The sequence below is a fragment of the Meleagris gallopavo genome, chromosome 2 (genome assembly GCF_905368555.1).
Source record: "Meleagris gallopavo chromosome 2, MGAL_WU_HG_1.1, whole genome shotgun sequence".
NCBI classification, from domain to species: Eukaryota; Metazoa; Chordata; class Aves; order Galliformes; family Phasianidae; genus Meleagris; species Meleagris gallopavo.
This window is the reverse complement of record NC_139405.1, coordinates 57,303,775-57,327,160: the sequence shown is the minus strand read 5'-3', so window position 1 is coordinate 57,327,160 and position 23,386 is coordinate 57,303,775. Positions and strand designations below refer to the sequence as shown.

Here is a 23,386-nt window from a genome sequence, read left to right as displayed (position 1 = left end):
GTGGGAGGGGAACGCGAGGACTACGGGCGGAGGCGGGGCAAAGGAGGAGGCACGAGCCACCCAGCTACGAAAGGCCGGGAACGGGCAGCCAGCGGCACCTCTACGCCTAACATTCAAACAAAAGCATCTGAAACGCCTCCCAGAGCAGGGAACGCGCTTCGCACCCACTCTCGTAAGGATAACGTCTGCCCTCTCACAGCCGCGTAGGATCCAGTTCTGCCCGCGAGGGGGCGCCGTAGCACCGCGGCAGGGCGCGTTCCTTGAGGCCGTCCGCCAGCTGGGCGAGGGCCTCAGTGAAGGGTGGCGTTGGTGCCACCTCGGATAGGTGCCGAGCAGCAGCGCTCCTGTCGTCAGGCTGCAAGACAGCGTAACTGAGCGTGCCGCTTAGCAACGTCTCTTTCCACGCACAAAACAACGAACTGCTTGCAAAGAAACACGGTGTGAAATTAAAAAAATAATCCCCACTCGGTGTCATTTTGTGTTTGACGTGCACAGAAAGCTTTCACATAATAACTCAAAGGAGAAGAGCGGTCAGAAAAAAAAAAATAACATTTAATTATAAAAGAGCGTTTTAAATTAAAAAAAAATAATAATAATGGCACTAAACCAGAAACAAAGTTATTTAAAAGATGATAGCCAGCAGGTTGTAATGTTACGCCAGAACCATGCAGCTGTTCCCATCCTCTGCACTTTGCTCCTGATTCAAACAACACCTGGCGTCCCAGTTGCGAGCAGTAGCTTACAGAACTATGCGTACTACAACACATCATTTCTGCCTTACATGACAAAAACACCTTCTATTACATTAAATTAATAAATATTTTGCCTAAGCACTGCTCTGGTTTTCTGCTCTATCCCATAAAGAACAGCAAGTGAGTTTTGTTCTACTGACAAAGTGATTTGTCTCATGGGGAGTGCTACCATGGCTCAGTGCAACACCATGGGGGTACCCACAGAGGCAGCGCATTGGGAGCAGACCTGCTACAGCAGTCTCCAATTTCCTTCATCCTACTCTGGAGAATCCTTCACTGTATCCTCTCCGAGCCTTTTTAAAAACAATGAATACTTACACCCCTCAAATTATTTGTACACTGCAGATAACTAATCAGAAGGTGCCCAACTTTTTCCATGACCTGTCAGAATTCTACTTCACTGCTTGTGTATAAAATAGAGTTCCAGCGGTTTCTTTGGGAATAACACAGCCAGGGCCTGTATCCAAAGCTCAGTAGAAAGGCCCCTGATTCCTTTAATCAGCTTTGATCAAGTAAAAAAAAAAAAAAAAAAAAAAAAAAAAAAGTCAAATGCAGTTCTTGATTGTATATAGACATTCTCTATGAGGTCAATGTAATTCTGTGTGAATTGGAAGAAAATGCTTAGTTCCAAGGATATCATTTCACAGTAGTTACTTCAGGCGGTTACTTTAGCACGCAGGTATGCACTACAGCAGGGGTGAGCTAGTTTACAAATAAACTGTGAAGTGGTACACAGGTTTGTGAGCCCAAAGCATTGCTATGGGGCTGGATTCTGAAGCCACGGTCACAGCATGTCAGTCTATAATTCAGTATCAGTGAATTCCACAGGGAGAATTCAGTCCTTTCTTCCCCGCCAAGAGGAGGATTTGCAATAATTCACCATTGGACTATTAATTTTCAAGTGGTTTAACAGCATCTATCAGGGAAGGTAGAACTTGATTCTGGCCTCATCCAGGGTAGACCAGATGTAAAGCTGGTGTAGGTAATACCAAAGAGCCTATGTACAGCAGACCTTTACCCTGATTTTGAGTGAAAGATTTGGTGGTTTGCTACTGTGAAACTGAGCCTACAGTTTCTCTCCACAGTTATTTTATTCACCCTGAAAGTCTTCATTGTGCTCATAATTGGCAGATTTTGGCAGTTCACAAAATGCTCTGCAATCTATCAGATGTCCAAAAACCTTGAAATCAACATTTGCAACATATCCGTGTATCACTGCTGGAAAAACTCAGACATCTTTCTAGTGGTGACAATATCTCAGAAAGGACACTGCCAAGAGTGGTGAGCTTTAAAAATGACTCACTGTGTTATACTGTCCTACTTTAAAATTAAAAAAAAAAAAATAGTATCAAGAATACAATCAGCCATAATAAGAATAAAAATATTAAAAAGATCTAGCAAAAAGATGCATAGAAAGCATTTTCACAGTTGTTTTTAAATAGTTTCTATCAAAGTTTACCTAGAAAGTGAACAAAATTAGGACTTCCAAAAACAAAATATATATTGTACTGCAGTTTTGTCCTGCAAATTTCACACTTACTTGAGAAATGGTTTTAGGTATTTTTAATACTGTACCATTCAGAAGTGCTGATCAGGATTTGGTTCTCCAGTGTCCTATCACTGCAAAAACCTATGTGAACACACACTTCTATGCAAACAGATTTGAGATCTCTAACATAAAGAGGTTAAACATCTGTTTGAAAAATAAATTCTTCTGAAACCAGACCTACCAGATGGGAGTATCATCAAGGGAGATTAGTGCCATTAAAATGTTTAACTGACTTATTCTCATATCAAATGAGTGGGAAAAGTTCTTTCTGGTATCTTGCTGTAAGTAAAAGTGAAAATTTACTACTAGGGTTTCCATTGCCTTTCGTTTGTTTTTTTAACTAGGTACGTTTCTATTAATAAGTATAATACAGTTGAATGCTGAAAAAACACACTACCCCTTTGAAAAATTCAGCATTACAAAGTAAGTCCATGGTTTGTTCTTTTGCTATTTGCTTAGCTCTGCTTGGATTTTATAACCCACTCAGCATTTGGGTTGAGCTGGTAGAGGTCCTTCATGTAGGTATCATCATCAAGGCAACGTTCCCCTTAAAAACAAAACAAACAAACAAACAAACAAACAAACAAAGGTTATGTGGCTACATCAGTAAAGAAAAAAATTTAAAATAAGAAATTATTTTCAAAGTTGCTGGTTTATTCCATTTAAGTTTTCAAGCTATTTCTGTGGTATTTAACAACGGACAACATAGCTAACGCCTAGAAGTGCTTTTAAACTTCTCATCCATCTTGGAGAGGAAGGGATGCAGGTTGAGGCTATGAGGGAAGCTGTGGGAGGTTCCAACACTGTGGCACAGGGTCAGATTCTTCACAGACTATTTGCATGGAAGCTCCACTCTCTGAAGGTTTAATAAAGGAAAACAGGGCCCTGGTTGTCTTGTGGTTAATTCGAAATTTCACTGAAGCCCATTAAAATTTCTTTCTTTTCCGAAATGGAAAGTTTGAGCAGGGTTTGTTCTTGTTAAGAAGGTATTATTCCCCACTCTGCTTCTCTTGGTTAACACTTCTGCATAGCACTTCTAATGGTTACTGACAAAAGAGAGAAAAGTAGTAATGTTTTCGGTGCATTACGAGAAACTCATTTTTGTCTTATACCTATGATGAAAATAACATGCTGTTCCATCAAGATCAGTTTTCTCCTCCCATTTCCCCACAGGCTTTTGCATTTGCAGCTATGCACTACAGCCCCTCTCCTACTCCACCATACCAAGTAATTAAGGTAGATGACTGGTAGCTTCTTTAATCTGCCAACCAGATGTTTCTGGAAAAATACTCTCCTAAAGCAGAAGGCAAGCAGAGGTGTTACCCTGCAGCAGGGTCAGCCTGCCAGCTGTCTTCACACTCTGCTTAGAGCAGGCAAGCAAATGAGATTGTCTGCTCAAATAGGCTCTTCCTGATAAACCTCCATCCCCTCCCCATGCCTGAGGGCAGCCTGTTCTCTCTCAGGCATTTTTATCCCAACCTGTATGCCATGTACCACCCACACTCCTGGATGAGTCCCTCAGTGACAGCAAAGGATGAAATAAGTTGTGGATGACCCACCCCTGAATGTGTTCAAGGCCATACTAGATGGGGCCCTGGGCAGCTTGATCTACTGGGTGGAAGCCCTGCTTACGGCATGGGGCTGGAACCGGATGATCTTTAAGGTCCCTTCAACCCAAACCATTCTGAAATGCTATGAATTCTGTATCCAGTCGTGCTCATGAAGCAATAGCAAAAGTCCTGTTCAGTGCCATGAAGACCCACAGTGTACTGGGCACACCAAAAAATGCCTGGAAACTTCAGCAGCTCCATCTGTTAGGGTAAAGGACATCAGCATTGCTCAATTTACAAATGTGAGCAAAAGCATATGAGCCTGTCAGCTTGTTTGCCTTTGGGCTCCTTGTACATCAGCTACTTTTGGAAGATAGGAACTGCAAAGATCTGGAAAGCTGGTCTATGTTAACCTGCATAGCAGGTTAATGTCAGGGAGTGTTCTTGTCTCAGCCAAAAGACTGCGTGTATAATGGATATGCAAGAGAAAGATAATATACTAATCTGGCATCCAGATATCCAGATTTTTTATTATTGTTTTTTGGTCTTCAAAGCTACTAAAAACACTAAAACATCTCTCGCAGGGAAAATATGAGTGTTATTTTTAACTTACATTAAATTTTTCAGTTTAGACATAACAAAAAAAATTGAAGTAGTGATCAGGTTAAATGGAATAATGATAAAAATAGCAACTACACGTAGTATTTAAACATGCAGTGCAGACATACAGCATATTCATGGAATTTTATGCTTTCAAATACAGCTTAATGTGGAAAAAGTGAATGTAGGATGTAAGTTCAATACAATGCTATCTTCTAGGTTTTGGGGTGTGTCTTTTTTTTTTTTTTTTTTGCTCAGCATCTGAAAAATAATGGGAACTGATTTCTAACACAAAAATACTTTTGCGTTCATCAAAGGAAATTTCTGAACTGCTTTCAATGTAAACCTTTGGCCTTCACCTTGCTGATCTGCTCTTTGCTTTAATCAGTGGTTACACAGAGCAGGAAAGATTAACTGTTTGAAAATTTCATTACTTGGTCATTTTTCTGTTTTAATGGTCATTACCTCTTTGGAGCCTGCAAGCAACACTTCAGTGAAGAGCATAAGGGCTGTAAGTTCACTTACTATGCCTCAGTACAAAGAGATGAAGAAGATGAACTTCAAGCACCTTTCTATGCTTCTTTATTGTACATATGTATCAAGAACATCTGTAACAGTAGTCTTCCTCCTCTAGAACAGATAATAATGTACTACTAATATGATGATTACACCACCTTCTCTGCTTCCTTCTCCCCAAGGTTAACTTTCTGCTTTAGTGTCAGGATGTGAATAAATGTAGTCACACAGTAAATCCATGTATTAAGTGCTGAATGGTCTTATTCTAGCAAAAGAAGCTGTAGAGAGGCCATTCTTACCAATATTTCCTCCTATTTCATAAAGGAAGACCTCTTCTTTCTTGAGTGTTTGGACATTTCCACTGTCAGGAACAAAAAGCATAGATTAACTGTATTGCAGAAGAGCTTGTACACTAGCAAAGAATCTGTACGCCAACAACTGAGACATGTCTGGTAGAAGTCCTGCTAATTAAGATCAGCAGTGCAGCAGCTGTAAATCCTTTTTGTTTATACTCATTTACTGATAAAGTGAACAAGAACACCCTTGCATGCTAATGCAAACAGTCCTGCAAGTGAGCAATAAACTACAGAAAAGGTATAAATAAGATACATAAGTCGCTCCAAAAGTAATACCTCCTATGTATTTCCAGGGAAACTACAACAGATAAAAGACAACACAATAACATTATTGTTATATATAATTCTCAGCAAGAAAACACTATTTTTCAATGTTATCACCATGATTAGCTATGCATTTTTGCCAGCCATGAACAAGAACCTGCATACCATGCTTGTAACAAGTCCACCAGTGCAGGTGACCCACTGTCATTGTTGCTGTTGTTGAAACACACCACCTATTGCCTCGCTGTGCTCACATAAGACCATTTGGACTCCATAAACATTCAGCAAGCATCGGTGAATGTCAGTGGGTGCCATTTTTTCTGCATGGAGGAATTCAATTCCACACCTTTGCTTCATGGGCACTTACATGTCAGACACTATTCTGTCAGACTGCCCCTCTGCTGCCATCTGTCACACAGCAACAACGTGTAACAGAGTATCGGTAGGAAGGTTCAACCTGTACTGCCACACCACCAACTTTCATGTCATGAGCCAACATAATAAAAGCGGAGGCATTACTTTTGGAGCAGCCTTCACAGGCGTGAAGATTTTGTGGTTTTTAGAAAAGCATTCAATTGTTATTAGCAAGTAACCTGATATTTACCCTCTAATTTTTCTTTCACTTCTGCTGCAAAAATAAGTATTCCCCTCACACACTTCATATGTCTGAAAAAGCCAAGCGGTTGGGTACGGAAACCATATTCTTGCTGGTTTTAATTTTGCTGCAACTAAAAGAAGTGGAAAAACATACAGTGGAGGAATAAAGTCTCTGAATTACAAAAAGATTTTATTTTTCTCACTGTTTAATTCTAATAATATACGCTATGTTGCAGCCAAAAAAACAACTTTCTTTCAAAAAAATATCCCTGAGAACAGCTCTTAAGAAAAACTGCCTTCTTGATTTCACACAGAGCACTGTTACTCCTTCAGCATGAATAGTTGTATATGATGCCCACGTATGTTAATGATTTGGGGGTTTTTTGCTAAATCCATGCTGATTTCTTATTTTGCTCATGTGTATATAAAATATATGTAAAATCTTTTCTAAAACTTCTTCATTTCTCAATGGATTTGGATAACTAAAACTTTCCTTTTAAAATACTGACGAGCAACATTTTCAGATATCTATATTCCAGTACCTGTACTATTGTTATATATTAACGCCATTTTTATATGATGTTTTCTCTTTTCCTCATCTCTTTCTTTCTTAGACTTGTTTTCTTGGAGATCCCTTCTTCTTCTGAGAATATAACAAAAGTATTCTTTTAATAGAAGTATTAACCCATCAGACTACAGAGCTGATCAGTTTTTACTAAAAGTTTTTGTGTATTCCTGACGGCTTCATGAGCTTTAGAGGCATTAGAAACATGACATTAATTCCTCAAGTGTATATTCCAATGGGCTAAATTTGACCCCAAAGTTCACGAACTCACTTTAATTCAAACAATTTTTAAACTTTTTTTCTTGATAGAAATACACGTTAATATAAATGTATTTGTACCTTTTCTCACTGAGAAATCTGGCTACTATATCACTGGCTTTCAGGTCTTCTGTTAGCTGTATTGCCATGGAAACTTTCGAAAGATGAGGTGCTTGCACCCGTATCACTCCCTGAGGAACATCAGCCTGCAAAGCAATAACAGTGTTGGAACAAAGCTGTGAGCAGCTGGCTTTGATGAGTTACTCAAAATACAGTATGAAATAAGTAACAGTACGGTGCTCTGTAAGTGCACTTTACCACTTTCTACTACACTTCGCTGCAGAAATACGGTAACTACAGAGAAATTCAGTAAATTGCATAAGGCCTTCAAATCTCTTTTTACCCACATAAAGAATTTCAGAACAAAAGAATAGTAGTGCTTAATTATTTTTGAAGATGTTAGAAATAACAGCTACTGCTATATTAAGAACACACTCAGGTATGACAAAAAGCATATGAGACTGACACACAAAAGACAGAAAGACTTGCTGTAGGCATGAAAGCCAAGCAGTTCCTACATTCCATGCCCTCCTGAAACTTCCAGAAGTAACCTTTCCACTTTCATTCAAACTGAATTTCATGCTGAAAGAGAAAGGAAAAGGAAAAAAAAAAAGAAAAAAGAAAAGAAAAAAAAAAATATAACACAAAGTAGAATGATGTATGAATACTTCAAGTGATCCCTATTTCCAGGAAATATTTCCTATTGAAACAGATATTCACTACAAGAGCTTTCTATCCCTATTTTTTATTCTCTAGAATATCTCCAGCAAGTCAACCTACATAATTGATTTGTATGTCATTTCAATCCAAAAATCCTTGATGACAAATATCAATCATATCACTTATAGAGAAGGAGGGCTCCGCAGGATCGTTTTTCTGTTCAACTCATACATAGAATCATAGAATCCTTAGAGTTGGAAGGGACCTTTAAAGGTCATCTAGTCCAACTTCCCTGCAATGAACAGGGACACTCACAACTCAGTCAGAGTGCTCACTGAGAATTTGTTTCGCAGTAATCATGCAATCAGATTCATAGGGCCGCAAAGGATCTCAAAAAGCAATTTGGTATATCTACCTCTAAATTTGCCTGATCTATTGTTTAAGGCCTTCACCCATGGAAACAATGGCTGTAGCTATTGGATAGAAAACTAATTCCTGTTTAAACATTTTTTTTCTCTTCTTCCAGACTGTTGGGATCATGCTTCCTAACAAAAGGATACGAAACTTTTAAAGATGAAAAGGCTATTTACAGTTGTTCCTAAATGGTCTTTTATCAAATTTACTGTAAATTTGCTTCATTTTAGTATACAATTCTGTCTTATTTTGTTTCAGTTGATTTTAATGAAGTTGTCTTCTTCAACTTCAGTTGGCTAACAGTCCTTTTCTCTGTACAGCAGGCATTTAATAAATGATTTTAAAAGCTGCCTGCCTTGAGTGCATGAGAGAAGAATGAGAAATGTCCGCCAAGAAGTAACATTACAGTCAGAAATCAAACAAGGTAATTACTCTGTTTATTTAAACAGAATCATTATTAGCTAATGAATGCATTTTGCCACTTTCACTACCTACATTTATTCATGCTCAGCTGAACAGTATGTTCATGGTGCCCAACTACAGAAGAACAGATAATGAACATCCTCTAGTCCATTCACTATACAAGCTGGTGGGACAGAAAAAGTGATCATAAGTCATGCAGGAGCAGTCTTGCAGAAGGAATTGTAGCACGATTCAAAACACTCAAGTTAGGGCTTTTCATAGAGACTTGACCTGTTTCACAAAAGAGCTGCAGGTACTTGGCTGTAGGATCTGCAGTGGGTCTCTTGTTGATTACTTTGCATAACATACTTGGATATTCATCAGGCTAGACAAAGAGAAGGATGAAGCAACTGCACAGTATTTTCACTTGCAACTCAGATGATGGATTTATACTTACCAAATGTGCAAATGATACCAACCAAGGAAGAAGCACAAGGATTATGAAGAATAAAACTGAAGTTCAAAATGAACTTGCTAAGTGAGAGACAAAGCCTGAAAGAATTGAGATGCAGTTGTTCTCTTTGAACTGCAAGTAGTACACCTCACTTGGGACAATCAGCTGTGTACAGCTGTATCAGATAAGCATTGCACTTTGCCACCAACATGGCTGCTCCTTTATTTTGGAACAATTGCAGTATAGAGAAGAATACAGTGACAGGTGGTATCTATTAGCTATTCTAGTGGATAAATTTGCAGTCATGAGGACATCTTTCTTTGCCTGGCTAGAGCACTGTGCACACCCACCATAGCATAAAGACTTACTCCCTAACACAAACTTGGGCCATAGAATTGTATGCTTAGCTGCCCCCAAAAGCTATCAGCCTTCATAAATCCCATTAACCACACTCAGCACTGTACAAAGATTTTGCCCCAAATCTGCTCTGCTTGCACATTGAATGCTGTTTCTTAAAAGGGGGAAAGAGTTTGACAGAAAGGCCTCGTGAGACATAAGATTTATGCAGATTACCAAATGAGCTGACTGCCACAGAAAATATTGAGATATTTCCAAAGATTATGAAAGTGACTCAAGCTCTGGCTATCTGTGTTTAATCACGTGGGGTGCCACAGCATGCATAACTTTCACTTACATCTTATTCAGCTGCAAGCAAGATAATTAACTTTCAACAGTTTCAAACAACATTCACCAGAGTGGTGATTCATCACAAGTTTAAGTGCCTCACTTGCCATCTAATGGTGGAGTTTAGTCCAGGAACTGCACAGTTAAATCACCTCAATTTCAAGCTAAGGCAGTACAAACTCATAATTGGGGTGGAAGGGGAAGCTTTTTTCTTAAATAATTGAAAGAGTTGAGGCAATTTCAGCCACACAGAAAAACGTATAAATGTCATTCACAATGAAGCCATATCATACCTGGCAATATGATTTTAAGAGTACTGTGTTCCCAGGCACCCTAATTATGGAAAGCTTTGAGCAGGAGTGAGAAATGAGTGAAAAATTCTACTATTTAATTTTGCAGGGAATCCCCAGAGATTTCTGGGGCTTAAAGAAAATTATTTGATAACAACCTTCCATTTATGTTTAGGTAAGAATTTTGGGTAAGCATTACATGAGACTTCAGTCATAACTCTCTAGTGGATTAAAAAGACATATTTTACTATAAAAATCATCAGCACTGAATTACAAAAAAATATTCTGATATGTGAAGCTGCAATAGCACTTGCCTATTTCAGCATATTTGCTGTTATTTCCATGTTGAACAATGGATGGCAGCATTCCTTTAAGTGTCAGCTCACATTAATTCCACTGAATTGTATTCAAAGAATCCTCTCCTTATTAGACAGTACACAATAAATGTCAATATTTAATTAGCTTTATTTTAAAACTGTAGATAACTCCTGATTTTGTGTATAGATTCCTTCAAGCATAGTCATATAGATATGAAAGTAAGGCAAAGTACTGCTCATGAAATTAATTCATTTTAAAGACATGTCACTACTGCATACAAAATGAGGTAGGAACACTTAAATATATGGTCCTAGCAGATGCTGGATGCAACTGTCCAAAGGATTCACGTTTTGGCAGACTCAAATATATATGCATATATACATTTATATATGTATGCAATACACATGCATATGTATATTTGCAATATCAATTCCAGTGGATATCACGGAAAATATATTCACACACCACATTCTAATTTTTGTCTTAATATGTTAACCATCTTTGCTTTTATCAGAAAATGACAATTCTTTTTTAACACTTTGCCGTACTCGTATTTGTTAAGATTCAAACCCATGTATTTTTGCAAATTACCACAAGGTGTCTCTAATTCACTGAAATCTTTAGTTTGATCTCAGCTCACAAGATTGTACACCACTTGTTCCCTCTACAAAAACAGACTTCATCTACTTTTGTTTCATTGTTCACATTGAAACAACCTATGTGATATCACTTTTCAGAATAGAAACATTTTGGAAAATCCAGGGAAAAGATAAACAGCTCAACCTTCCAAAAGTGTCATGATGGTAATCCATAACTACGAAACCTATCTATTAACCTCCTATTTGTTGAAATTATCTCTTAAATAAATATAGATATCCTCTTGGCAATATCCACTTTTACACTAGAGAGATGACAGACTCATTAGTACAGTATTTCAGATATATGTTTTCTTACATCATTAGGAGTCTTGTCCTGCTTCTCGTGCTTTTCCCGATCATAAGCCATCTTTTTCAGAAGTTTCTTCATAGCTTTGTCCTTTTTCTCCTTCTTCTGGTTTTCAGTGTTTTGTTTTCTCACTTGGTTAACAATAAACTTGGGAATCTAGATGAATATAGATAGTTAGCCTTGAATAACCTCATCATTTCCATCACTAACTAACCAAAATATTATAAATTTACAGATTGTCAAGTAGGAATGGAAAAAATAATATCTATTCCAAAGTAGTAATTAAGGATTCAAATAATATCAAGCTATGAAATAATTTTAGAAACACTGCACTTGTGATGTTGTATCTCTCTTAGTGGAAGACAAGTGAAATTATACTTGTTTTTACTTTCCTCGGCCAAAAAATTCATTCAGCACTTAGTCTGTACAATGGTGATAACTTTTCCACATTTGCAGCAAAGGTCAAGATTGTTTAAAGGTGCTGATGTACAGCAAAGGTTCAAGTTCTCCAGTCTTGTTTAAGGGAGAGTTTCCTTGAGACCATGACACAAGTTCATGTTTTTATCAAAACATACTTTATATAATGCAAAGTCTAGCCCAAAAGTCTGGATTTAAACACCATGTTCCCTGTGAGTATCTCTAAGCAGACAAGAGTAAATTCCTTGTAACAATGCATACCAACAGAACAAATAAAAAGATTCTCCAAGGATTTGTTTTTGAGTTCACTTATGGTACATACTAAATACTGAAACTCAGACCATAAGAGCTTAACTCGAGCATAATATGTAATGATTCTATTTCATTCCCAACAGAATCACCTATGAGAAAGAACCCAGCTGGACAGGGCTGACTGATCTTTCTCTAAATCATGGAAATAAGTTCACATTACTTCTTTGTTCAGATGCCTTGTTTGTGAAATTTATGGGATTTTTTTTTCCCCTTAGGAATATACTTACTGTCCAGAGAAGTTTTTGGTACTGAATCATAAAGCGCATGACATTTGCTGTTCCAGCTGCCATAGCAAACTCGCTCTGTTCAATACTCTTTGAGCCAAGCCCTTGAAATGTGAAAAGGTTTGGGGCCATCACCATCGCAACATTGTTTAGTGTCATTTTATTTTTCTCTCGATGATCTATTACCCTTTGGAGGAACTCGAGCAGTACCTGAAATCACAGCAGAATTTAAAGTTCAACTTTGCACATGAAAAAGGTTGAAACATGATACTACATGTTCTTGGAAAAATCTCATTATTCCTAACAAAGCCACATTAAAAACAAGAAGTGTGGATATGCTTCTTCACAAGACTGCAATACAAGTCTTCTTTATAGAACAAAGTAAATAATTCATGTTAATAATATTTTCAAAAGCATTTAAGTCACTCTAAAGCTCTGTACAGTGAGATTTTCCAAAAGACTTCTTATGTAGGTGTGTAAGTAGCATTTCCCATATGCTTTTGAAAACATTACTGCTGTTTTTTCTTAAAATGAAAGTGAATACAATAATGCCAGCTGTCATTGGAGAGTCTAGTTCTGTGAGGTACAGGAATAGTGGGTAAACCACTGAATTGTGAATGATAAGCGGCCAGTTACAAACTGTCAATCTTCAATTAATTCAGTTCCAGATATTTGTAACTCTACGCAGGAATCCTCCTCAGTGCTTCCACACGTTAAGTGAACTTAAAAAGGAAAATACATTTAAACAATAAAAACAAATAGGATATTTTTGGCTTCGTAGAAGATGTTCTGTATTCCCCAGAAATCCTGCAAATTCACTTTTGATAATGGAAATTTTAATAGCAATTTTTTTTTTCTGAAAGCGATTTCTGATAGCTCTGCTACAGAAGGACATGCTGAGTGATGTGATGCAAATCACATCCTATGAGTGATGTGATGCAAATAACAGTAGGAAGCGTCAATTTGTTATTTATGTAGTAAAAACAAAAGACAAAGATAAAAGTAGGAAATAAAAACAGAAAGATAAACTCATTTCATAAAAGCAAACACTAATGTGTAGGATTCTAGCACATTTTATTTTTTGCCCTGCAAATAATGACTGCTACAGCTAAGAAAAAAAATAGATAAGAAACTTGTAAGAGAAAAGGTCATTCACTGGAAGATCATTATTGCAATCTCCTGGAAAAAATTCAAGTCATACTATTAAAGCCATTTGGGTGGAATTAGGGTCCTAAGTCATGTTTTTTTTCTGAAGTTCTGTCAAATATGAAAAAAAGAATCTTTAGTTTCAGCATTAACTTTGAACAAAAAAAAAAAAAAAAAAAAGAGTTGAAAGACAACAGCATTCATTATAGTGAATTCAAGAAACAGGCAAAATATTCATGCAGGAAAAAACGTATTGGCAATTCTAACCTTCAGTGTGTCTCTGTTTGCTTCAGGTAGAAGGATAACCAAAAGATTCAAAGCTTGCAGCTGCTGTTTCTTCCTTGGAAGATCTGCCAGTGAAACAAAAGAGCTTCAGTATTTTAAAATTGTCATTTGTTCTTTTCAGAAAGCATGATTTTAAAGTGGAAACCTCTTATAAAATGCTGAATGCATGCACATGGCTTGTTGTCATGGTGTGACAAAGAACTGGCAAATCCTTCTTTTCTGATTTTCTTCCAAACAGTCTTGTGTGATTCAGTTGCTGTATGACTCAACTGTCTTTTGGCAGTATTTTTCAGAACCTTGTGATTTTCTATTTTGCAATGTTAAAAGAGAAAACTAGCTGGCTAATGGTTCCTCCCTTTTTGAGCCTGTGCCTAAAATTTCAAGAGTATGTTCAAAGCCTCATTCACAGTTTCTCTGATTGCCTGAACAGTTACACTGTCTTCCAAGTCACCCCCACAAGACACCAGGAGGAACAGCTGGAGTGGCAAACCAGTGGGGATAAAGCCAACAGCAAAGAAGCTGAATACTTATCTACAGCAGGGAGTGTCATAGAAACATAGCATGGCTCCTAAATCCTGGCAGTGTGGAACAATGAAGAGCCCCAACTCTCTCAGGTTTGTCACTTGTGATAAACTTCCTCCTGTCATACTCTAGGGGAAGTGCTCTGGAAAGCCTTCCCAGCAGATTCCTAATGAATCAAGCCATACATAACATAAGCAAAGAAAGACCTGCATCTGACACAGCTTAACGGATCTGGTTTTGTGCATTCCAATGGAATTCCAACAGAACTGCTATTTCAAATATATTTTATTCAAAACAATTTGGAAGATACAGAAAAAATAAAAATAAAAATAAATAGTTAATCCATGATATAAAAAACAGCTTGCTATTTTCTACCATAGTTAAAATAAATGATACAAATAAGAGAATGGTAAATTATACAGTCTTTTAAAACATGTGAATAGTGACAACAGTGTACTTGCCTGCTTAGAAAGACATACATTAAATTAAGAACTCAATAGTAAAACTAAGCAAAAAAAAATTAAGATTTATTACTTAAATCAAGGTTTTCCATCTGTTCATCTAAATAATGTTCTACTTTTATTTCTGCCAGTCACTTAAATTAACAAAATAAATTGTTTTAATTAAGTCATTTAAGTATTTAAATAGTAAAAAGTCTAATCTCACTATTTAAACACATTATCATGAAAAATACCATTTACTGTCCCAAAGATGGCCCTTTTTCTCTAATACCTAATTTTACTGTACTCAACCAATACAATGGCAGGCAATTTAAACAACTGGAGTCTACAAAGTGTTATGTCTGTTTTATATCAAATTATTTCTCTCCATGCATTTTGCATCCTGTTATCTGAGTATTTTCTGGATAAGTAAAACTACAAAAGTCTTGAAGACAGCCCAGAAGTGGCAAGAAAAACCATCCTGTCTCTGAACCATATCTGTTAATTGGAACAACCTTGATGAACTGTTAGCTGTCAGCATCATTGAAAGTATTCTGGCCTGCTTTAACTTTGTGCTCAGTGCTGCAAAATCAACACCACTATGTAACAGGCTTAAGCTCCAGCCCCCTACTCACACTGATCGAAGGTCTATGCACTTGAAAAGAACTTCTAACCTGGAGAATGGAACTGCCCACAGTTTTGAAGAATGACTGCCTGTCTGCTTGAGCATGGGAATTATCTGATAATACACTTAGAAATAAGCCATCATCACTGAGCCCATAAAAAGGCAAACTGTGTTGATGTATGTGGACTCTCACTCCTGATTCACTGCCACCAAGCTGCTTTCTTTATGTTACAGCTCAGCTGGTATGCTTGCTGTCTTGCGATCAGTTGGAAAGGAGGATGTTTCCACAGGAACTTGCTGATCTCAAGCGATTAGAGATGATCAGCAGTTTTGACAATTCTGTTGTAACTTTTCCTGTGGCAAATGGATAAAATAGTCTCCATGTGCTATGCTAAACAGTATACATTACCATTTTTTGAATTTTGTGTAGAACTATTATATTTTTGCTGTTGTCTTCCTTTAAACAGAGATTATAAATATATAATCTCTGTATATATACCCTTTTTACAAGGGTAGTGACAGGACAAGGAGGAATGGTTTTAAACTGAAGGAGGGAAGATTTAGATTATATGTCAGAGGTAAGTTTCTCTCTGAGAAAATGGTGAGGTGCTGGAACAGGTTGCCCAGAGAGGCTGTGGATGCCCCACCCTTGAAGTATTTAAGGCCAGGTTGGATGGGGCTCTGGGCAACCTGGTCTAGTGCATGATCAAGTGGATGGCAACCCTGCCTGTGGCAGGGGGTTGGAACTTGATAATCCTTGAGGTCCCTTCTAATCCAAGCCATTCTATGATTCTATGAAACAAATATTATTCATAAACTGATACCACCTTACACAATCTTCTTTTAACTCTTCTATAATTCCTAAAGTCCACTAGAAACATAACAAAAAGTGACAATGTGCTTTCATTTTACAAGTAAACTATTAAAGTAGATGTTCAATGAAAAATATTACTTTGCTAATGTTTATTAGCAAGATACACAGTTTTTAACTGATTATAAGTAATATTTGTGATTTGTTTTCTTTTACATATTATTAGTGAAAATGCCACTTATGCTAATTAAACAATTCTCTGCACTGTATTATTTCTTTGCAAGTGAAATGGGAAGGACACTACTCACTCTGTACATCTTGGAAAGCTTTGAGATATTCTACAGTTAGGAGAGGTTGAGGCAGTTCACGGATGAAGAGTTTTAAAAGACTTGCTGCATCATGTTGTTTTACATTTTCCCAGTTGAAAGTCCCTTCATAAAATTTTGCTTCCAGTTCTTGGCAAAGGCTCTGCAAGGCAGTAGATACAGACAGCATCAATAACACTTGCCTGCTAGAAGTCATGCATTATACACACAGCAATGTTTTCCTTACTTTGAAAGGGGTAAAGAAAAAAAAAAAAAGAAACATCTGAAATGTTGCTTAACTCCATCTGCTGCTGATCTTTTGCTACAAATAGATAAATTGAAGATCAGAAGCACTGAAAACAAACAAGTAGTGATGGGCAGCAGACTGCCAAACATATAGGAAGAAATCCAATGTGTCTGCCTCAGAGCCATCTGGAATAAGAACCAGATACCACATTCACTCGCATAAGGGTTATGGCCTCTCCTTCCCACAAAATATTAAGATGTTGCTGACATAATCAACTGTCTTGAAACTACATACCAAAGGGTACTGTTTTAATGTATGCATAATCTTTTTCACAGACAAATACAACAATTACACACGCTGACAAACACCTTTCCATCAAAATATACATTAAGGTGAGGCTGGTTCTCTACTTAAAGTACAGGGAAAAGTTTTGTTTGACTTGATAGCTGGGTATCTTGCAATCTGTAGGGAATGTCATGCTGCCAAACAGGCACAACTTTGCCTACCACTGGATGTTACACATGCTTTCTATGGAAGAAGATTCTACTGTAAAACATATGGTTTTACAGCAGTGGCAACAGAATAAACAGTACTGAGTGATACCTCGTAAGTCTGACAGCAGACATCACTGTACACCCACCCTGCTCCTGTAAGAGTGCTATGACTGGCCTAGAGATGTAAGAACAGAAACACTCTGTAATGAGTGAGTCAGTCTTAGTCGCCCTTAAGGAACAGCTCTTGCCCTGCACCTACTCCATTTGTTTGCCACTGGCAGAGTGGGAACCAGCCTCAGCATCCCTGTTCCAGTAAGGCCAGTGACTTTGCAGGCACCCCTCAACATGCCTCTTCTCCTCACCTAACTTCTTCCAAACAGAAAATGAGCAGAAAGACACTTGAAAGTTTTGCAAAGTATGTAAGATAAAGTGAGGGAAAGTGCTAAGGAAAAATATAGTCTTAATTACTTACCTGGACAAGAAGGGCACATTGGATATAGAATAACAGCTAATTTTTAGGATACTGTTCTCACTGAATTTAACTTTACCCAAATGGAAAATTGCTCAATTTGGAAAGAGAATGTGAACACTCAGGTTGATATAAAAATTAGATGTTCTCAACTATCCTCCAGAGAGAACTCCTGTCTCCATAGATTGTGTACAAGGGTCAGCAGTGTGAAGATACTAACTCAAATGTGTAAAGTCAGGTGGGTATCATTTTCTTCCCATCAACAACAAAACCAGGCTTTAGAAATAGATGAAAATTTTCCTGCTGAGACTCACCACCTCCTACATCCAAATTCAGGCTAAATCAGCATAGCTAATGCAGTATTAAAAAACTAGATAAAATGAATTGCTTTATCTGAAGGGCAAGAGCAGAAATGTCAACTACACATCCTAATGGACCTATGCTTAGGTTTTAAAGTAAAAATATTTAACTATGGGATATCATAAATATGCAATACATTATCTGAATTATAGCTACAAAATAATATTAAAATAAAATAGCAAAATATTTTCTTCCAATTATAAACTACATAAGAAGGATTTTTTTTATTTTTCAATAGGAGAAAAAAAGTTTAAGGAAATTAGAGATAATATACTATGCTGAGTTATTTATTTTTCTACGAAGGTTTCCATTTACATAAGTAAAAGTATGCAACATTTTTTCTAACAAAACAATTACTTAATTCTAAGAACCAGTTTCTGCAAATAAATAGGCAAAAATTTAATGGACAAATAGTTAATGATCTTCTTCCTAGGAAATTGTATTAATTTTATGAAGAATAAGGAGTAAACAAACAAAATCATCTCAAAGTAATTCCAATAGGCAGAACTGATGTAGAGTAGAAAAGAAGGAACGAAGGAAATATGTTTTTAAAAAATCTTAGTTACTGGTAAATAAACAAAGCCAGTTTCCATAATATTCCCTTCCTTCAGTTTCTAGTGAACCAGCTGCTGGACAAAGTTCGACATGATAGAGGCTGGCAGGCATCTTTGGACAGCTGAATCCACTTAAATTATCTTTTAGCATTTAAGGCCAGTTCAGACCATCTTTTTAACACATGGACTCTTGGCATGAATCATACTGTGTATTTAGTTTCCTGCACTAAGGAAAACACTGGGGAAGAGTCTGTGTGTAATTGGCACCCACTCTGTGAAGTGTCAGTGTGTATGAACGGATGTGCCTAACAAGGATGCGTTCAGAGAGCTAAGAAGTTAGTTTGCTGTTCATAAAAAAAAAAATCTGAAAGGTTCTTCAGCACATGCTGCCTGCCTTGCTCTGTAATGTAGGTTAAGTCTAGCTATTAAAGCAAGCTCACAATGCCAGAAAAAAACCTTCCTCCTAGGGTAGAAGACTGTGTATAAACTGTTCAGATGATTAAGCTGGTTCAGGGAAAAAAGCAAGAGGCTAGAAAGCTTGTGCCAAGAATTAATGAGATTTTGGCACAGCTCAATTTGAAACATAGCCTTGACTCTGCTTCCAACTTGAACTTTCCCCAAAACTACACTGGATCAAACCATCAGCCTCCTGGCTAATATAATTCATTTTTCTTTCTGAAAAGACTTTTCTTTATGATTTTGAAGATTTTAATAACAATCTGGCCTCAAAATATACTTCTGTAACAAAATAAAACAGGGAGATCAAATAAGCTTTTAGGGGTGCTAAAAATCTACATAATGTTTTACCTTTACTCTTGTTGCAACTCCTGGTATTCTAAGAAGTCCTTCTGTTTCCAGAGTTGCCTCTTCTATCTGGGAAATCAACTGTCAAACACAAACCAAACTGAATAAATTAAGATGTCATTTAAAAATTATTGGTAGATGGTTCTAATATATTGGAGCCTTTATGTATGTACATGTGTGGTACAAATGTACAACATATGAGCACACAAATGCACAGTTTAGAAATGGATTAGAGTTGTTGTAGATGTAGAATAAAATCTTTAGTATGGCTCTTGCCCCTTCTATGAACAGTTCTAAAGAGTTTGTCTCTTTTATTAAAAATAAAACTATCTATAGACCTCCTTCAGATGCTAAAGTAGTTATCTCACAAATATTCTTTTTTTCAACTTCACCAGAGGACATCCAAGTACTTCTACATAGTACTAAGATCTACTGGAACACACCAGTAATAATTCACAGTTATTATAAATTGCAGACTAGTTGCAACAACAACAAAAAAAAAGCAAACTATTAATTTACCTCAAAATATGTGTGATACAAAGCAAAGTATCAAGTTTACTAAATTCGTAGAATCAAAGAATCATTAAGGTTGGGAAATACCTCTAGTATCATCTAGTCCAACTGTCCAATTATCATCAATATTGCCCACTAAACCACATTCCCTAGTACCACATCTAATAAATTAATAAGTAAATAAATTAATAAGTAATAAATTAGTAAGTAAAGCTGCAAATAAAATTTTCTGTAACTTTGACTAGAGTAATATATTGTAAGCTTTGCTACAGAGAGAAAATAAATTCAGGACAAAATGTTATTGATTGTCATTTGCAGGTAGGTAATAAGTTGGCTTGCTTGTGCTTATTTACCTTTTGAAAAATCAGTGGGATCTTGGTGCCTGGCACCTTCTTCTGATCCTGTTCCAGTAAAACTGACAGTGGGACACCAAACAAGCCACAGTCTGAAGAATAAAGCAAAAGAAACTGAGATATTATCCGTATCTGTTCCTACACATGCGATGATGGCAAAAAAAAACATATTTTGGAAACAGTAAGCTTATTCAATACATTCATAGTGTTTGTTCAAAGTGTTTGAATGTTTTCATTGAGTTATTACAAAAAGGATTTTGGTTAAAGTGACTCATTCATCTCTTCCTTCAGTCATAAATCAGGACTTTTCTGTTTTGACTTCTGTCATCTGCATGTTCTGCAGTACAGCGAAGCAAATTGTGTAAATGAACCACGTGCATTGTTCTGGTTTATAGAGTGATTCTGATGATGACCATGGAATGCACATCTTCATGCATTCAGTGTAAGATAATATAGACAAGATGCAAAAAGACACGAGTAAAATATCCAGAAATTTGGCTACAAAAATAAAACAGATGTAACTATCACCCAGAGTTACTCTCAATGTCTCTCCATAAGAGTTTTGAAAAAAGAGATTTTCAACCCTTCATGTGGTTTTGCATTATACAAAACCATCATGATAGAATGATTAGCACCTTTCCAAATTGGTTTTTGTTTTGTCGTTTTTTGGTGTTTTTTTTTTTTTTTTTTAAAGAAGCAAAATTATCATCAAGTCTGGGTTGGAAAATGGCCTTTAAAAGGTGCTAAGGTTGCACAAATAAAAAATAAAATATTGTTTAGTCTCTCGTTAACGTATTCTTCATGCAAACTTTTATTAGTCTTGAAGTAGATAGGACACCCATCTGTTTTATGGCCCATGTGAATAGAAGAGAACGACTTCTGAAAGCTATACTCGCCAATACTAACCCAAAGCCTGTTGCCAAAGAATTTCTCAGCCAAAAAGTACAGATAACTGCTGCATGTTCAATTTTTCTGAAGCAGCATATAATCCTACATGTAGCTAAAAGCTGCTCATGCTACTCTCGAGCACAGAGCAGCAGCTGAAATTACTAAAAAGATGACAGCTCTTGAAGAAGTATGATATTTATCAAAGAAACATCATTTGAAGCACCGCATCAAGGAATTCTTCTCTATCAGAGTAAAAGGTCTACCATTAAAATACGTAGACTCATATATACATCCAATAGCTCTACTCCATTGCTCTATCACCTGAAAGATCTTGTCAATAATGAAAGTTCCTACTGAGACGTAGTTGAAGAAACAAACTGTAGGGGAGCAATAAAAAGGCAGCAGCACAGCATTGCACAGAAGAATCATGTTTTCATCATCTTTATGTACTCAAACACAAAGAAGAACAGCCAGTATATCCTCCACTGTATCAATCATTTAGGCAAACAACACTTCCTGAGTGAAGAGGAGGGGATCAGATAGAGCAACAAGACACTGAAATAATTACACTGAAGAGCAGATCTATAGGCAAGAAAATCTGACATGCCATTGTCTTTATCCTACACATTTCTATTTCACCTTTTTTAATCTTATGAAAAATAAGGCTTTTAATCAATGCAATACTCTTCACAACTGCTTGTCATTTAGACAAAGTTATTTAGGTAATGTACTCAACAGTAAGATTTGCTAAGAATGATCAATTAAAACTAAGACCCAAAATACAAGAAAGTGTTTGTCCCTTTCTGTGTATTAATCACAAGCAATTCTACAAGAAGAAAACACTTTTAGAGGATCAAGGTCTCATACATGTTTCTGTTTATGACATTTGCTCTTTTCTACTACCGAAAGCCAAGATCGTATTCTGAAGAATACATCGTACCTTGCTATATATATCTCAAGACTCCACTGCCTTCAACTATTTAAAGCGACCTACTGCACTGTCATACTGACTGAACCTTGAGGACAGGGTTTTGGCCAAAGCAAGCTTGTGATTAACTGGTAACACATTTCAAGCTCCTGTAAAATATTTAGCAGAAGCCAGAAATACAGAAAGCAAACAAAGCACTGAAAACCTCTAGCATCTTGAAATTAGTTTTCATGAGTCCCAAGAAAAGCACTGTGATAATATATACATATGTACTCCATTGGCTTGCAGAGCAAAATGGTACGTTGCAACTGTCTCAAAATCCTTTGCAAACGCCTCTCTCACACAGAATCACAGAATGGCCAGGGTTGGAAGGGACCTCAAGGATCATGAATCTCCAACACCCCTGCCATATGCAGGACCACCAACCTCCACATTTAACACTAGACCAGGCTGCCCAGGGCCCCATCCAATCTGGCCTTGAACACCTCTAGGGTTGAGGCATCCACAACCTCTCTGGGCAGCCTGTTCCAGCACCTCACCACTCTCTCTGTAAAGAATTTCCCCCCGACATCCAAATGTTTCATTTTGTATGTTGTGTTGTGACCTTAGGAAATACCAAATGGGCACAGCTATGTGACCCAGGAAAGTCTGTGCCAGACATAACAGGAAAGCAGGTGTCAAGGGTTGCCAGTGTCTTCAACCAAGATCAAGAAAAGCAAAAAGTCAGGAAGGACTTGCACAGTACCTACCTTCATAAGAGCAGGAATGACAAAAAGCACATACATCTGTCCTCCCAGGAAATCCCATAGAAACTTTTGTGCAGCCATTCCTGTTCAATATGCTAGTAAGGGGAAGGTCCCCCTTCCTCACTGCTTGGTTATCTGCTCATTTCTGGCCTGAGTTTTAACTTTATACAGAGAGCATAGTCTCTAGAGTGAATATGTGCATGAACTTGCCTAAAGTGTGCCCTAAGTTAAGATGCATAATTAAATGCTGCTCAATATCTGTTACTATTTATCAATTAAATACAAATTTTATGCTAGAAAATCATAAATAACCAGATACATTTGTTTTGTTAGATTAAAACCCATTTGTTTCAGTGTATGAAACAATAACTCACCTTTGGTTTTGATTTTTGCAGCTTTTTGTTGCTTGAATTCTGTCCCAAGTACGTCATAGAGAGCAGTCAATTCAATCAGTGCTAAAGAATAGACTTTCTTCATGTCCTGAGGGGCCAGGTCACCAATCTTCGTGGTTCCTGTTTTGTCCTTTGGCAGTCTAAAATTCTAAAGGCAGAGATTTGTAGCACAACAACAATTCAAGTCATAACAAATTACTTTGCTCGAAGGCTTCAGAGAACAACTTTTCATCATGAAGCCTGCTGCTACTAATGGAAACACGGAGGAATCCCCTGAATAGTTTGCAAAGCAGACGAGCTTTGAATCATAGGAGGAT

At 37.1% G+C, this 23,386-nt stretch overlaps 1 protein-coding gene across 5 annotated transcripts in view; it reads right to left on the bottom strand.

Annotated features, from left to right (window-relative positions):
• Nucleotides 1-531: 531 nt before the first annotated feature.
• The window catches only part of ARHGAP18 (Rho GTPase activating protein 18), an 84,945-nt gene continuing 62,090 nt past the window's right edge, over nucleotides 532-23,386 (bottom strand). For 3 of the 5 annotated variants that reach the window (XM_085217328.1, XM_085217327.1, XM_085217330.1), the window contains exons 6-15: nucleotides 23,052-23,217; nucleotides 20,116-20,207; nucleotides 19,253-19,330; nucleotides 16,325-16,484; nucleotides 13,601-13,683; nucleotides 12,191-12,397; nucleotides 11,244-11,390; nucleotides 7,089-7,213; nucleotides 5,267-5,328; nucleotides 532-2,848 (exon numbers count right to left, since the gene is read on the bottom strand). In XM_085217328.1, the coding sequence (XP_085073454.1) occupies nucleotides 2,757-2,848; nucleotides 5,267-5,328; nucleotides 7,089-7,213; nucleotides 11,244-11,390; nucleotides 12,191-12,397; nucleotides 13,601-13,683; nucleotides 16,325-16,484; nucleotides 19,253-19,330; nucleotides 20,116-20,207; nucleotides 23,052-23,217 (1,212 nt within the window). In that variant the 3' untranslated portion in view covers nucleotides 532-2,756. Of the gene's footprint in view, nucleotides 2,849-2,934; nucleotides 3,348-5,266; nucleotides 5,329-6,191; nucleotides 6,316-7,088; nucleotides 7,214-11,243; nucleotides 11,391-12,190; nucleotides 12,398-13,600; nucleotides 13,684-16,324; nucleotides 16,485-19,252; nucleotides 19,331-20,115; nucleotides 20,208-23,051; nucleotides 23,218-23,386 lie in introns of those variants that run through there. The other 2 variants (XR_014881403.1, XM_085217329.1) reach the window with 2 other exon arrangements.